We start from the raw sequence: 17739 nt of genomic DNA, 5'->3' as shown, positions 1-17739 counted from the left end.
AGAGGTGGACGCTGCTGCGTCCACTCTAGTGCTTGTTGCTGGGGTCGTGGGAGCGATGATATGCAAATTCTAATTTCAGCCTTCCCCTTATGTACTGGCATTGTGCAAGCCCTGAGACTTTCAGTGCCCTTGCATGCATACACCACCATCGGCGCACCATCGCGTGCATCATGGTTGCTTGCGCTTGCCCTATGAGAGGTACAGTTTCTCCATCTGAACATAACCTCTGTGGAAACGACTATGAGTCTGGGAACACAGCCGCTTTCACTGACATGTTCCCGTGACACTCACATCACACGTCCAATAGAAGTATATTTTGCATTCACTTCAGGTCACTGCCCAGGAATGCCCATTGTTTTACCTCTTGGTTTCTTTGCATGTGGTTTGAGTGCACCTCTGTATCAGGCCCTCCGTGTATTCCTCAATTGCGCTGTGGTGTGATCCATAACACTGGGGAACAGTCAATCTGTTTCCAGGGATTTAAGAGTCAAATTCTATTATTTTGTGCTCCTGATCATGAATATGCCATGCTTAATTTTCAATTGGCTCTAGTTTTTGAGATATGCATATGTCTGTAATATTTATGAAAAATTAAATTAAACAATTTTAAAAATAGTTAAAAAGATATTTTTTTTTTATTCTGAATAAATTTGATTCGTAAAATGTTATGAAAAGACACAGGATAATTACATACATACACGTTTTTTGTAGGATTTTCTTTTGTGTTCTTGTTGCGGGCAGTCCCTCTGCAGACTCCAACAGTAATCGGCCATCATGTGACGATCCCACCTTGATATCTTTCTTCCATTACCTGAATATCCTGGTGGAACCGTTTACTCTGTTCTTCGCTTAAATCTCCTAGATTGGATGGGAAGTGGTCTAAATGGCTGTACAAAAAAATGTACTTTAATACTCATGCCGGCACCTACTTTCTCGAAACATTTTAGCATGTTGTGGACTAGTTCATGATAGTGTCTGCCTTGTGAGTGCCTAAAAACTTTTGAATGACAGACACATAAATCAGCCATGCTTCAGATTTGGTTTCAGTCATGTGGTAAAATTTAGATCCTTCACCAGTTTCCGGATCTGTGAGCCGTCAAAAATTCCTGCCTTTAATTTTTCAATACTAAGAGATGGAAATGTTCGACAAATATACTTGAAACAATCGCCTGACTTGTCCAATGCTGTTACAAATTGTTTCATTAAACCCAGTTTGATATGGAGAGGCGGCAGTATGATTTTTTTCCTGTCAATTAAGGGCTCATAAATGATGTTGGCTTCTCCTACAGTTATAACTTTACTTGGAGGCCATACGGTTTGCTGCCAGTGCTTTTGTTTTGCATGACTATCCCATAAGCATATGTGACAAGGATACTTAGTATATCCACTTTGCTGCCCAAGAAGAAAGTTTACCATTTTTAAATCTACACAAACAGACCACTGATGCTGAGAATAAGCATTTTTTTTGAAGACTAACTTAATATTTTCATACTGTTCTTTAAATTTTGTTGAATGACCGATAGGAATTGACGCAGATTTATTCCCATTGTGCAGTAATACGCATTTTAAGCTCCTTTTAGAACTTTCCAAAAAGAGCCGCCAGTCTTCTGCTCGATATTCTGGTAAGCCCATCATCTGGAGAAGTTCTGGAATATTGTTGCAATACACAAGATTGCTATCTTGGCTAAAGAACAGCAGTATGGCTTGCTCTCTATTTTGATACAACGTTATAGTAACATCTGGCTCAAGACAGTGCTTTTCTTGAAGTCCGGATGCTAAAAGCTCAGCTCCTTTTTTCAATAAATTTAAGTCACGAATTAAGGGCCGTATTCAATTTGTTTCACACCCAAGATACTTTTTGGCTTGGTGGACTTTTCACCTACATCGCGTGTTTTGCATGTGGAAAAGTATCGGGCGCGCTCCCGCTATTGTCATTTTCAATTAGAAAAGACATGAAAACGGCACCCGGCGAAACTGAAACAGGTGAAAAGTTCTGCCAAAAATGGGGAGCTCAGCCTGACACCCCCCAAAAGATGCACTAACATTGGGGATCACTATAGATGCCTCCGATTAGCCCTAATGAAGGTATTTGTTGTGTCAATTGGTGCCAATTAGCGCATTAACACAAGTGGTGAAGAATAGCATTAAGCAGGGGTTTTTTTGAGAAAATAACTACTCCCAGCAAATTTGGGGTACTTGAAAATGGGGGCTAGCATATTTTAAGTTGCTAAAGTGAAGTTTTAAATTGAGTGAAAAATCGTCCTTCTGCAAGCACCTGCAATCAAAAAAAACACCTGCCCTATGCTTGGGGACCCCCCAGGAGTCTATTTCGCTAGTTTTTAAGTTTGTCCTCCAACTTTGAACTTTTTTGCCCCCAAAATGAAAGTACTTTTTTGGGATGTTCTAAAGTATTTTTTTATTTATTTTTTATACAGATTATCTTTGGCGGACTGTCCCAATGGTGCAGGGGGGTTTCCCGAATTTTGCACCCCAAAACCGCAATTCTGCACTTTTTTCCGCCTGCTATTCATAGGCAAAACTTTACCGCCGATTACATTGCATTGACTTTTTGCATATGCGAAAAGTCTTTGGAATTGAATACGGCGGAAACTGTCCGCCTGGCAAAATGACGTCATCCGCGATACTTTTTTGCGGATTCTGACTTTTCGCCTCTAATTGAATACAGCCCTAAATCGTAGAGGAACTTTCTTCAAACTCACTTTCATTTGTGTTGTCACTTGCATTTGTTGCATTGTTACATTTCCACATCATCACATTCAACTTCGCACAAAGAACTGAATGATGGTACAGGTAAATCTTCGCTATGTAGTATCGGTTGTTTTGCAGAATTCATACTTGGGTATTCCCATTTGCGTTCCTTAAATCGATCCATACTCTTCACATTTACAGCACAAAAATAGCAGTCACTCGAGTGATCTTTTGGCTCAGACCACATCATAGGTATGCCGAAATTAAGTCCTTTTCGATCATCTGTAGTCCAAGTGCAGAGTGATTCCATGCAGGTTTTACAAACTTTGTGAGGCACCCAAATCTTGTCTTGCTGGCTTATGTGACATCCAAAATAAGCCTGATACGCTTGTTTTACGAATACAGTTATATTTTTTCTTTCTTTTGCAACACTATATTTGCCACAAATATAACAAAAAACATCAGGGTTGTTAGTACACCGTCTCAGAGAAGAACTAATTTTTACAGCGAAATTGTTTTGCTTCACACATTCAGTGGTAACTCCAAACAAAAGCCAGGGACGTACTGAACAAAACAAGCCCATCCGGAGGGAATTGGTTGTGGTGGGACAGAGAGAGGGTCGAACAAAGGAACAGGAGGTGTGCTAACTGCGTCACTCAGTCCTCTCCGTTGCTCCTCTCTGTATGCTGTGAGGAGGCGTGACTGTGGTCTGAGGATGTCCCAGGGGGCTACAGATTCTGCAGGGAGTCGGAAGGAGCTGTAGCAGTGCAGATCTTAAAGGTGGGCAGAGTAGAGGCCGGGCACAGGATGAGCTGTGGGTGCCGGGCCGGACCTGGCCACGGCAGCCACATACAGGTAGGCTTCAGCTCAGTCAGCTCTCAGCCTCAGGCACCAGGCCGGCCAGAGGAGGAGGAGAGGCATGGGATTTGTAGTTTATCTTTTACAGGCTCAGGCTCTGAGCAGTAAGAGATAAACTACAAATCCCATGAGGCATTGCAGTAGGATGAACACAGTCAGCAAACACATGTCTACTTAGCCTGATCTCATTAGAGCACTGGGGGATGCCGATGTCAGTCTCATGTTTGAGGTAAGATATAATCAGATGCAGGCTTCCAAAAAGCCATTTAAAGTGCACAAATAAGTGACACTGGAATATATTTCCTACATGATTTATACACTGCTATCTAGAGTAGCCTTCTGTACTGTACATAGCAGCCTTTTTAGAAAATCATGCTTGGGTTTTATCAAGCATGATATAAACCTATACTGACCGAATATGGGGTGATGGGCAAAAATATATATGGGGTGAGAGAGTGATGGGCATATAATATATAAAGGGTGAGGAGAGGGAGTAATGGGCATAAAACATATAAAAAGGGGAGGGGTGGGAGCAATGGGCATAAAGTAGGGGTAAGGAAAGAGAGTGATGGGCATAAAATATAAAAAGGGTGAGGGGAGTGAGTGATGGGCATTACATATAGGAGGGGAGGGGATATTAGCATTACAAGGGGGGGTGCAGGCAGCACCCGCTAAGGGGTGACACCAAAGTGCCAACTCCTCCTCAGTGACAGGAGCTGGGTGCTGCACTCAGCTCCTGAGCTCTGACATTACGCGCAGCACTCGGCACTGCATACTGATTGGTCCCCGGGGGCACTCTGCACATCCTGGACGCCCCAGATGACTTAAATGGGGGTTCGGGCCATGAGGCTGCACCCCCTCTCCCGAGAGGCCACTTACCTTATTTTTACTAAGCCGCATGCACTGCTAACATGTAAGGAATCCACACCGGGTGTCCCGCAGGTGAGTGATGCCATTGGCAGGGGGAGGGGGGGGTGATGGGCATAAAATACATATTTGGTCATATAGACACTATATATGGCCACTACATTGTAGAGACAAGGGAGAGATAAGAGAGGGAACATTGTAAAGAAAGGGAAATAAAAGCGATAGAAGTAAAAAGACACATAATGAATTGACAAAAAGCTATGATGTGAGGTCACTGTCTTAAAATGGGAGGAGACAAGACTGGAAGCGGGAGGAGAATGCAGTAGAGAGGGGCGGGGTCAGGATTAATTCTTAAACTGCCCCCCCCTAAAAGAAAAGTCTAGATCCGCCCCTGGCCTAGACTAGTAAGTTACTTCAAATGGAGAAAATTATTACATTTTATAATTTTTCATTTTATTTTGCATACTGGAGCCAATTCAGCTATAGCGAAGATCTAATGCGAAAATAGGACCTGCGAGTACTCTCAAACCGATCTTAAATCCTTGGCAAGAAAAAGAAAATTTGTTTTGTTCCCCAGTGTAATGATTATACTGTCTATCTCTAATAGGGGGGGTGTACACAGACATTCTGGGAATGATATCTGGGCCCTGCCCACTGTTGCCTGTGTTATTAGTTGTCCGCTGGGGCTCCGGGCCTGTGTAATCATCACTTTATTATAATGACCATCCATCTGATTGCAGCTCCATGTTTATGCTGGGCTTCTATGTGACGTGCTTGCTCATCCTCATCATGGTGCTTAGTGTATCGTTGATCTACTCATGTATCAAGGTAAGTGCTGCTATTATTAACAGGTTGGTTGGGTAGTGCGGCTAGTCTAGGTTTATGATACTTATCAGAGGTCCCCCGCAGGAACCGGATGCTCAGTTGTAGATATACAGGTCAGCGCTCAGACTTGCCACAAACAACGATTCCATATAGTGCTTCACAATGTTATCAGATGCCTTCATGATGGCCCAATTGTACAAGAGTGGTACTTTCATTCACTAATGGTTTAAAATGAAATTTAAAATTCACAAATAAAAGCTTCTGTGTGAATTTGTCCATATGTTTTATTAAATGTTTGCAAATGCATATTTAGTACATTTGAAAGTAACATTATTTTTTAAGCTAAATTTCTTACACTAAACAATTACTTTTAAATCTAAGGGGTATATTTACTAAAGTATGCAATGGGTAACAGCTCCACTTCTAAAAACCCGCACTTTAGTAAATATACCCCTAAGAGTCATACAATCATGATTAATCTGCTGAATAGACACATTTTTCAGACAATTTTAAAAGTTTATAACAGCTATGATGAAAGCAGTAAAATATTTTATGAATTTAATGTTAAAGGTATTTGAAACAAAAACTTAATTTTTGTAGGTTTACAATGAGAACTTTAATGTTAATATGGCCCAATTGTTTTATCTTCAACTTTGTTCCAGTTTTTGCCCTAATCCTCCTCTTGCCTTGTTATCCGTATATTATCTCCCACACTCTGCTCCTTCCCTTTGTTTATTGCTTGTCTCTGTGTCATTAGATTATATATTTGTAAGGCACTATCTATATCCGTCTGTCTGAGGATGAGCAACATTTATGGCATATGAGAGGTCAATTGAGATCCATTACCCAATAAACAGGCACCACACAGACCACAGGCAGCGTGTAATAATGTTATCCCTCTGTGCTCGGCCGCAGACTAGTGATTTTAGGGGTGTCCCTGGATAAGTAAATATTTTAGGAAAACAGTCCACTTATTTTGTAATTTCTGTTAACCACCCAATTCTGCAATTTAAGATTATTGTGTGAGGTGTTTATTACAAAGGTTTAGGTGTTCGATTGCTGAAGGTTTCTGCAGTTTTACGCAGTTGGTTCCTTGAATCTAGTTCTCTTTTCACTGTAGTCTATATATATATTTTTTTATATATCTATTTTATAAAAGTATAGTAATTATATAAAGTGATTAACTTGCCAGGGTAATGTACTAAACAAAACACTATACAGGTCAACGCACCCACACAAATATGCCTTAACATTACTTAATGATACCCAGTGGCAGTTAGCGATCTGTGGACCACAGTCAGGTCACGGCTGGTTGTGCTGCTGTAGTTTGTGGTCCCTGTGAGATGAGTACATTGAATTGTATAATGCCACTAAATAGTGCTCATAACCTGTCATCATGGATAAAAGTTAATGTTCACTTTATACAGACTTATGAACAATTAGTTCTGACCAGTTAATGGGATTTGTATATTTAATACCGGTGTGTATGGTCCGAGCTATAAGCGAGAGCTATTCATTGGTGAGATTTCTGGTTGCATTGAGTACTGGGAAATCTCACATTCCCTTTCTGTAATGTGGAACATGAAATGGCTTTCTGGCTTTTGTTAAAAAGTGAATTAGTATATTCTGAATCCCTCATGTTTATCTATACTCAGAATAAAGTTGTAATGGTTGTGTCTGTATTTAGAATTTTTTTGGGAGAAATATACTCTTTGAGACTGTGTATGAACTATGGAGTCAATTTATTTTTTTTTCTGAATTTTTGTCTGTCTATTCATGCATCACGCAAAAACTACAGGATGAATTTGGATTGTGTTTTCAATATTGTATAGCTTAGTCACCTAGAAAGAAACTGTGGTATGTATTATCTCAATGTGACATAAAGGAGAGGAGCGGTAAAAGAAAAAACAGACGATTGACACTCGGCGCTTGCAGTGTGAAGGATCCTCAAGCCAAAAATGACTAGATGTATATAAATATGTATTTACAATATACACATGTATTGCACATCCCGAACGCAAACAGTTATATATGTATGCATATAGAAATACATAGATATATATCTCAAGATCTATAGTGCAGGAAAATCCAACTATATATTAAGCACTAATCGGGCAGCTTATCTTGATTTATAAAGTTGCAGTATACATGTCAATCCAATAGCTGGCGCACCAAGACAAAATACTATATATCATAGAGTCGCTGCTAATATTACTTGCAACCTTTCATTGTTACTGTAGCAACAGATTTGGGATCTACATGATAAGATTTGTTTGTCTAAAGTAAACTTAGACTGGACTGTGAGATTGATTGTCCCTTGATTTGGATTTTGTGGTTTACATAAAAAAATAGAAAGCTTTGGATTCTTGGTTATCGGTGTACTGTTTATTATAGCGGTACAATAATGTCTTTCAAAAGAGATCGAATCTGTCCACGATTTCCACCGAAGCCAAGCAAATTAGACTAAGGCGACTAGCTGAAAGTCATCCTGAGTGTGGACAACAATTGGAATCGCAAAAAGTGTACATTGTGATATTTCGTGTTTAGACTGAAGAAAAAACTGCAAATACTGTTTACAAAGACATTTTGTGATCAATCCTACAATATAAAATATACATCACAATATTAGTTGCCACTACTGTCTTTGTAAAATTAGTTCCACTGAGCAATAACAGACATCCACACGAGCGTAGCTGCAGGCAAACGTTAGTCTAAAGCTGGCCACACACTAGACCAACTTGCATCCAACCAGCCAACTTGTTGATTGGTTGGAATGAAAATCTGGTAACGTATGGGAGTAACTGGTGATCAGCAATTTGCTCCTAAATTACAGAAAACAGATGAAAATGGTCGTTCAGACAATTTTGTTAAATGTTTGATCTAAACAATTTGTTCAAACAACAGTTTAGGTCCATTTTCCAGCATTTGGGAGCAAATTGCTGGTTGTATTCCTTACCAGATTTTCATTCCAACCAATCAACTAGTTGGCTGGTTGGACAGATAATCTTTAGATGTGTGGCCAGTTTAAGTAATAAAATCCCTCCGCTAATTTCTAGACTTAAGCTATTTGGAAATCCATTGTTGTTATGGCTTTATACAGTCTTAAAAATCCATCATTCACTAAGGGGTTAACTGGGAAGAAGGAAATTAAAAGTCTCCAACATGAAGAGAACAATCAACACTCTGCCAGCTAAAAGGATATTTACATTTTCAGAGATGAAAGATTAATGTTTAATATTCTTTTTGGTCATCTTGAGAAAATTGCAGTACCCCATGATAAAATCACTAGATTGAAAGCTCTTTGATTCAGGATCCAGGTGGTCTCAGACATTTCTTCATTATAAATTACCATCTTCTCTCTGATCTGATCTGTTTCTTCTACTATGGCAGCTCTTCCCTTCTCCGCTACAGACTCTGTCCAGGAAGATTGTACAGTCCAAGATTAACAGCACAGCGGTCGGAGTCTTGACAATAACCCTTGTCTTCCTGTCTTCGTTTCTTAACATGGTAACTTATCTGTATTATTGCAAAGTGTGATTTATGGAAAACACCCTATCAAATGGGCAGTGTTCACAGTTATAACATTTACATTTTCAACGTTTAAAGTGTAATTTACGAACAGTTTCTGTTTATACACTGCCATCCTCCTCCTGTGTCCCCAGCATCCTCCTCCTGTGTCCCCAGCCATCCTCCTCCTGTGTCCCCAGCCATCCTCCTCCTGTGTCCCCAGCATCCTCCTCCTGTGTCCCCAGCCATCCTCCTCCTGTGTCCCCAGCCATCCTCCTCCTGTGTCCCCAGCCATCCTCCTCCTGTTTCCCCAGCCATCCTCATTCTGTGTCCCCAGCCATCCTCATACTGTGTCCACAGCCATCCTCATACTGTGTCCACAGCCATCCTCTTACTGTGTCCCAAGCCACCCTCCTTATGTCTTTCCAGCCCATGCTCCCCGCCCGCATCCAGCCCCCGAAGCTCAGATTACTTACCATCTCATCTGGCTGTATAGTGGACAGATCCCCTTTTGGAAGTGGATAGATCCTCTTCAGTTTTTGTACCCTGACGTCATCAGTCACTGTCCAACTTCATTCCCTACCATCCACGTTGGCAAAGAGGGGGAATATAATCTTGTGGCGAGAGTAGCGAGCCACCGTGCTTGAAGCGTTGCAAGCGAAGTGAGCCCGTGAGGGGCTTTTTTTGGTGGACTGTACGGGCAGGGAACAACACTTCCGCCCTCACTCCACATCACTTCCTTGTACAGAATCTGAAAGGGAAATATACCTTTCCATCCCCTTCTGGCTGCAGCAGTGCGGCTACAGCCGGGCCGGCTCCTCGGTCTTCACACACAGCTACGACACGCGCGCTTTGTCTGGGAAAAAAAAAACTTTATTCACTCATTGTACCGGGCAGCTGCTGGCAAGCGCCATCGGCTGCCCGGCTCTGGAAATCTACCCTGATAGGAGCCAGTGTTCCCAGGACTCCAGTCCTGAAAGTCCTGTCCTGATTCTACCCGCTGGCCGTGGGTGGCATCGCGGACGGCGCCCACCCTCGGCCAGCGGTCCTGGCAAGTGCCATCCTGGCCAAGGGGAAGTTACGTTCCTGCTTAATTGGCTTATCACAAAAATAGATCCTAGTTTGTGTTTGAAAGTGTATTTATAGTGTAAGGCACTTGGCAGGAACAGAATGACTTATTATTATCTGTGCAGTGCTGCATAATATGGTTAAGCTATATAAATAAGCATTAATAAGTAGAAAATATGTGGAAACAGATTTGCTGTATGTATTTTGCTCGCAGTGGGACTTATGCAGGCACAGACTTGATTCTGGGGGGATACCCACAATATTAAAGGGTCAATAATATAACAGGAAAATATGGGTTAACTTGCCAGAATACCGTCCGTGCCTGATTCTCGCAGGCATTTACATGAGGTGCAATTATTTTATATATTTAATTAATTTATATAATACTGTATTCTGATATAATCTCTCTCAGTTCACGTGCAGCAATAGAAGCCTGAAAAACTGCCTTGCTGCTGAGTACAACATCCCCTCAAACAATGTGACCCCATGTCTGCTGAGGAAGTCACCCCAGAACTACAACCTCTCAACCGTCAGCGGATTCTGTGGGGACGAATCACCCAACTGCAACTTCCCGGAGGTAGAGTCCATGGACTTCTCAGTTACTTTTATATAGTGCCCCGAAACAGATTATAAATGTAATTAAAGAGAGATAGTCACCCTCATTTATTTTCTTAATAATGGGCTGCACCTCCAGAATATTCTTCCACTGCCACACTCTTCCAATATCAGCTGACAGTGCATCACATCGGTGGAAGCAGCCGGAATTGACATTTATTACTCAAGTATATTACAGGGTTTTTCTTTTAAAAGGGAAGCTTTTTATTAATAAAGTAAACTGTTTAAACAATTTCTGTACAAATCCATTTAGTGCAGCAATCTCACCCACAGTTTTTTACTCCAATACATATCAAGTCAAGTTTTAAACACTAATCTGATAATAATTTGTAAGAGAACACTAAAAAAGATGACTATCTCCTTTTCAATAACTCTGTCAGACACACACTGTCAGCATGTCATGTGCTGGCAAAGGAGGGGTAGGAATTTAGAGGGGTGTTCCAAAGCCTCTCTTCTGATTACGCCATGTGCCATGTGACTGTGGTTGCCATGGTAGTCATATGACACTGTAAAGTTATAAATTATTTATAGCAGCCTGAATACACAAACCAGGAGAAATGGGAAGCTAATTCTTATGGCATGGTACAGTGATTTGTGAAAAATATGGGATTATTTTTCTTGAGATTGCTGCTTTAAATGTTCATGGATTGAACTAAGTGGGAACATATGGCAAAGTATCTAGACCTGGGATTATGGCCCTGTTTCTTTGACATGTTTAACAGTTCTTACCTGTGTTCTCTTGCAGTATTTCACCTACTGTATTGTGCTGAGCCTCCTGGCCTGCTCCGTCTTTCTACAGATCAGCAGCATTAGAAAGCTCATCCTGATGCTGGTCATTGACTTTGTATACGTTATTATCGTGGAAATCCCACAGGTGGCGCTGTTTGATAATGCAGACATTCTCGTGACAGCCAATGAGATGTGAGTAAAATTGCTGATACCTATAGGCAGGTAGTGGACAAAAAAATGGAAAAATCTTTGTAAATGAGAGACGCTAAGCATATTAAAGCAAGGTCTTTCCATGCCCATGACGCTTATATGTTACTTAAGTAAATATCATCCCAGTATAATCAGGGTCATAAATAACAGCTGGATGCCTATATTTATGGCTGAAATAGGACACTTCAGAAGAAACAATGACCAAGACAGTTCTACTTCCTAATGTTGAGCAGCATGGAGCTCTGAGGGAAAGACAACCAAATAAGGACAGCAGGTGGCAGAAGCATAACACAGGATAAGTAACAAATGCAGAATAACTGACTGGCAATATCACACTGTAGTGGGTTCAGCCATTTTCATCAAAGATGGCCTGACAAGATCTCCACTGAGCCAGGTACCATAGTCACATCACTGAGCATTTATTGCTCATCACGCCGGTTATTCATGTAGGGAGTTCAATGTAGCATAAAGCAGGGGTAACAGACTTTCGAGCGATGGAGAAAACGAGATCCAGTGTGATGAATCATCCTTAATCATGTTCTCAACAAAGGGACAGGTGCAGATGTGACACTGATATAAAGAATTCTACAGCCCTGAGTGAAGGGTTCTGGTGATTTCATAAAGTTTTTTAACACATTTTCCCAAAATGGCTTGGTTATTCCCTTAGAAGCTAAGGTCAATGCTTATTGTTAGCTAATATTACTGAGTGATTACCTTCACCCCATATTGCAGAATTTGTCTCTGACAGGACGGGTGTCTTCCAGTATTACAATGTCCCCAACCGAAGAGGATGAATAATCGCTTAGTGGTTTGATGAATGTAACACAGATGTTAACTACATGTCATAGCCTTCTCAGCCACCAGATTTATGGGACATTCTGAAACAACACACAACACAGTGTTTCCCACAATCATTGGACAGGTGTCAATTTAATCTCTTGTGGAAGATGGTGCAGCATCCATACATTAGTAGACTAATTTGGTACATACAGGCTACGCTGACTGCATATGGATGTCCAGTATCCTATTGAGTGATTTTATGATGTTGTTTCCATTTTTTTGTCCTCTATTGCTTAAACTGGGGAAGATGCAGATTATTGCCCTGTGGTTTGTGGCTGGCACATATATCCAGCCAGCCATGAATTTCTTCAATCCCAGCAAAGCTGCAGCTGTTTAATGGTTCTTGATCAAAGTCTGAGCTTTGTCACAGGGTACATAGGGATACACAGACAGATTCCGCTATTCTGCCTTACACTGTGCTTTGGTTTTGAGCAGGTGGGACAGAAATCCTGGGCAATCTGTATATTACATTAGCCTGTTGTACTTTCAATAATTCTGTTACATGTGTAAGAATAACTTTACTTTATAATGTAAATTTCTCTCTTTCAAATTGCCTTTTATTTGGTAATAATATGCTTGTGCAGATCGCCATCTAGTGCTGTAGATATATCATGGCAGCGTCACTATCTTCACTATTTCTATTATTTACCTTTCAGTCAACTAAATAACTCAACAATGGACTGGTAAGAACATTTGAATTTTATTCATATTAATTTCATTATCCTATTTTATGTGACATACAAATTGCATTCAGAATAGTCAATAAGTTCAGAATAATACAAGTTATATGACTGTATTAACAGTTCAATGATAAAAGTGATGAGAATGATATGTAGACACATTATGGTCTGGCCATTATATGCAGAATGTGAACATGTCGTGTGTCTGACAACAGTGATCCCTTTTACATAAAATCTTGTGGACATTTTATTGTTAGTTTAGGTTCAGATAAATGTTTACATTTTACTATTTGTTGCATTAACCACAAATCCAAGTTCAGCCCTTAAAGTGTTACATTATATAAGTTTTATTTCACTGATTGTCTCATTGATCTGAGTGCTGAGGTTTGGATACAGACAGTGGATCATCAAATTTCTTGTTATATATTATGTATTGTTTTCTGAATCTCCTGTCCTGTTTAAGGACAAGAGGAATGGATATATAAGTCTTGTAACCTCAATTGTTTTAAAAGAAACTTTAGAATATCTCACTCTTTGGTTTAAAAGGTCAGGATAGAAGGGGGGAGTGTAAGAATATGGCCTTCAGTCAGATTTTAATCACTGCTACATTTTTTATATTATCAGAAAAGACCAACATGCATTATGTCCACATCACACAAGGCTGAAGGAAAATAATTTTGTAATATCAAATTGTCTAAGAATGTTTACCTTAAATAACATTAATTAGTAGCACTTGTAATATTGTTTCACAGCAACCGACCTGTGGTGTATATCTAAGACTCCTATGTCCTATATTACAGATGTCTCTTTGTGTCTCCGCAGCACAGACAGCGTTACTAGAGTTGCCCTGAAGATTGCCACCCCTATAATCATCACTGTGTTTGTCCTGGCCCTTTATCTTCATGCCCAACAAGTGGAATCCACTGCCAGGCTGGATTTTCTGTGGAAGCTTCAGGTATCTCTATTCTGATCTAGTCCTTAGCCCATTGTCCACGTTGGGATGTAGTCATAATGTAAACATTTACAGTGCAACAATGCATCGACAGTTAAGATGTCGATACTGTTAATATGTTGACATTGAACATGTTGGCATGTGCAGAATGTTGACATGTTCCCAATGTCGACATTCTGCACGGACCGGCAGCGGAGGGTTAGGCTACAAGAGGGGAGGGTTAGGCACTAGGTGAAGGGTTAGTATTAGGAATATACTCGCCATCAGAAGCACAGCTAGATTCGCCAGAAGTCATCAACAGCTGACCACCAGACCTTGAAGACACCACTGGAGCCACCAGACCCACTGTACCAGGTAAGTCACCACTAGATCACCAGTGACGTTTCGTTGACATGATAAATGTCAATGTTGTCAATGTGTTGACATTATAAAGTATACCACACCCATCATCTCTGTCATCTCTAAGTCACTGACAGTGGAAAGATCTTTACAGAGCTGTTCTTCAGTCATCACTTCCACAGCACTTGAGACTGATGCTCAAAGTTTTTAAAAGGCTCGTTCAAATCAGGGAGATATCCATTTGCATAAAATAATGTTATTTACATGTATGTATTGCTACTGTTTATGAGGAATTCATATTGCTGGGCTATTGGCTTAGGACACACTTTACCAAGGCCATTGAAAGGGCGTGGTACAAGACTTTGGTACCAGAGCTGCCAGGAGGCCCCTTGATTATCCCTGCATACTTTAACCTAAGTTCTACATGGTGGATGGTGCCTGCACTGGGAGGATCCCTGAGGTAGGGAAGACCTTCAGGCAACTGTTACTCCTCAGGCATCTCTATCCTTCCATCAAGGGCAGCTTTTAGACATTTGACCATATCGTGGGATTATTTTACTTATTTGAGACATAGAGGGGCTGACACAAAATAGCTTCAATTGGTCATGCAATGAATGCACGAAAACTAAAAGCATATATTTGTGCCTTGGCAGAGATGTGTAGATATTAGTTGTTGGACTGTCCATATCTATACAGTATGCTTGGTTTGGTACCCGTCATCATCATCAGTGGGCACATGCACCAGCCATATACAAGGTGCAAAAGATCATCTGAAAACAGCCTGCAGTTCAGTTGAGGCACCTTTATTGAAATTAGCCAATGAGACAATTGCCCTGTTACTGCCCAGTTAGCTCCTTACAATCGCAAGTGGAAATGCGAATAAAATGCATACAACTCTGCATAACTTACACAGTAGTTGTGTACACTTGGTTCTACAGATTGAATAAATACATGATACGCTCCACAAATGGACTTGTGTTCAACTGTGCATCGGCCCCAGACTGACTAATAATGTCTTCTGCATCTGATGCTCTTTTTAGGTCTTGTCTCCTTGCTAGGCTAATTGTAAACTGAAGAGTGAGTGTCCTTATATGGGTTGTAATATAATCCAACAATTTATCTACCTAATATTTTAATTTACTTTGCCATTGTACTGTGCAGGTAGATTTCTCTGCCTATGCAGGGGTGTACCGCGGGCAGAGCACCTGGAGTAGGTTTTCTGGGACCTGACGGTAGGTTGGGGCACCGTCCGACTAGTACTGTCTGTGAAGCAAATCATGGGGCTTTTGTGTGGTGAACAGACAGATGCAAGCCTCTTAGTCATTCTCACATCTCACTATTGATTCCAGCAGCCGAGCTTCTTGTGACTGCATGGCTATGTTAATGAAGATCAATCTTACCCCCTTCAGAGGAGGGGCATGGGTGGTATGGAGTGGAGAGTTGCAGAGAGCGGGCAGCCTTCTTATGACAGTAACTGGCCGATCGTTTTCGTTCCTGCTTCTACCTTTGATATCAAACATGCTTTCCAGCTGTACACTCAGGGCCTGATCAGACCCGCTCGCTAAGATGCATACTCTCGCTGCTGCCGATGGTATGCAGTGTGTATGCATCGTGCGCATGCAGAGCAGTGCGTATGCGCATACCTTAGCAAAAGTTCACAATGCATTCGCTCACTGCGCATAGACAGCCCAGCAGAGTGAGTGACAGGGGAAGCCATTTGTAGGTGGTAACAGGGGCTGGCCATTAAAAACGCAGGCGTGCCTGAGCATCTCAACGGCGCTTTAGAGGTGTGCATAATTAAACGACAGCATCACAGTACACGTCACCTGGTTTGTTTTTACACTGAAGTGCTCGCAGTGCTTGCGGCAGGGTATGGTAAACCTCAAGTGCTGCGATAGCATCCGATGTACCGATGGTTGCATTCACTTCCTGGACATGACGTGCACAAGTGGGCGTCTTAAAACAGGCTGGTGGGTGTCTGCATACACTATGTGATTGCACTCTAAGAAATACTGGGCTTGCTAATGCATTGCTGTGCGATAGCACTACCTATGCAATTTGCATACACATCGTGCGAGCGATCGCATCTAGCGAGTGGCTCTGAATCAGGCCTTCAGCCCTCTAAGATTAGGAAGAATCACTCCCAAGATTTCAGGCGTCTGCACATTCTTTATATGATAGTACTGTATAGTTGCGTTACTCTCCTAAAGGTAATTAAAAGCTTATACAATATAATTAGTGGATACATAGAGAAGGAAAGACATTGAATTTTTGTGATATGCTTACCTAAAAATATCTAATGCTGGTTTGGCAATCTTTTGAAAATAACACAATTACAATAGAGAAAAAATACTGTGTGAAAAGTTAGAGAATTGTATTTTTTTAAAAAGCTGTATTGTAAATGACCATGGCTGCTGCTTCTTCTGCTTCTGTGATCTATGTAAAAATTGATAAATCAGTTATACTTATAGATATTCTTGCAATTCTTCATACAAATAGGGTGTACAAAGCTCCCTATATATAAATATAGGGCCTGATTTTGTAGCATTTGCTATAGGCCTCATGCATATGAACCGACTTCCCACCGTTTTCCAACAAATGAAGCCACCCAGAAACGCCCATTTCACTGACTGAAAGATACTTCCAAGACGTATCCAACTCAGAATTGCTCAGAGATACATAAAGATGCATAAATCTGCTACAGCGCATGCACTGTTTGCTAAAATTCATTCTATGCAGCCTCATACATGCCTGCAGCTCAGAATCAGGTCCATACTTGTTATGCTGTCAAAATGAGCATTGTGGATTAACCTGTCTATGTTGTAGAATATTGGCGATGGTATCCTAGTTAATATGTTATAAAGATATCACTCATTATCATATGTAGTTTTATTGTTATATTGTAGGTACACAATTTTTTCAAAAGTAAAAGTATTAATTGTTTTTTTAACTCTTGCCTATTTTTTGGTTTCCTTATCCCACAGAAATGGAGCTAGAATTCTATATCCAGGCTTCCACTTCCACAGCGCATACACAAGCTGGATGCCCAGGTGCCCAGTGAACTTTAATTGAGAAATTGCAGCGATATAATCTTTATCTCTGCAAATTTAAAATTAGACCCAAAAACTTGTATCCCATACAATGGTGGAACTTGTGGTTGGCCTAGGTTTAAAAATATGCTTTTAGCCCCATCCTCCGCCCCACCCCAAGTTCATAATATGTTACATGGCAGCGTATGTCAGGGAGAGGCAGAGGGTGACAGGTTGAAGCAGTTGGTGAACAGGAATGGTAGTTAGTGACGGAGAGGCAGTGCGTGACAGTGAGAGGTAGAGGATGACAGGGAGAGGCAGTGCGTGACAGTGAGAGGTAGAGGGTGATAGGGAGGCAGTGGGTAAGAAGTAGGGATGTGCGCCGGACCATTTTTGCCGGATTTGGATTTGGTTCTAATTCGTCGTCCGGCTTTGGATTTGGATTTGCCAAACTGCGGTGACTGGCTTTGGATTTGGATTTGGATTTTTTTACAAAAATTTACAAAAAAAG

The 17739-nt window shown here is 41.0% G+C and overlaps 1 protein-coding gene across 3 annotated transcripts in view; it reads left to right on the top strand.

Annotated features, from left to right (window-relative positions):
• The window catches only part of ADCY5 (adenylate cyclase 5), an 836213-nt gene that overhangs the window by 785568 nt on the left and 32906 nt on the right, over positions 1 to 17739 (top strand). For 2 of the 3 annotated variants that reach the window (XM_088460723.1, XM_088460725.1), the window contains exons 12-17: positions 5175 to 5262; positions 8650 to 8766; positions 10247 to 10411; positions 11195 to 11370; positions 12885 to 12911; positions 13731 to 13863. In XM_088460723.1, coding sequence (XP_088316849.1) covers positions 5175 to 5262; positions 8650 to 8766; positions 10247 to 10411; positions 11195 to 11370; positions 12885 to 12911; positions 13731 to 13863 — 706 coding nt within the window. The remainder of the gene's footprint in view (positions 1 to 5174; positions 5263 to 8649; positions 8767 to 10246; positions 10412 to 11194; positions 11371 to 12884; positions 12912 to 13730; positions 13864 to 17739) is intronic. The other variant, XM_088460724.1, reaches the window with a different exon arrangement.

This window comes from Taudactylus pleione, unplaced genomic scaffold, assembly GCF_031769625.1.
Source record: "Taudactylus pleione unplaced genomic scaffold, aTauple2 ptg000977l, whole genome shotgun sequence".
In the NCBI taxonomy this organism is placed as follows: Eukaryota; Metazoa; Chordata; class Amphibia; order Anura; family Myobatrachidae; genus Taudactylus; species Taudactylus pleione.
Note: the sequence above shows the minus strand (reverse complement) of the source record. Positions and strands in the feature narration are given on the sequence as shown.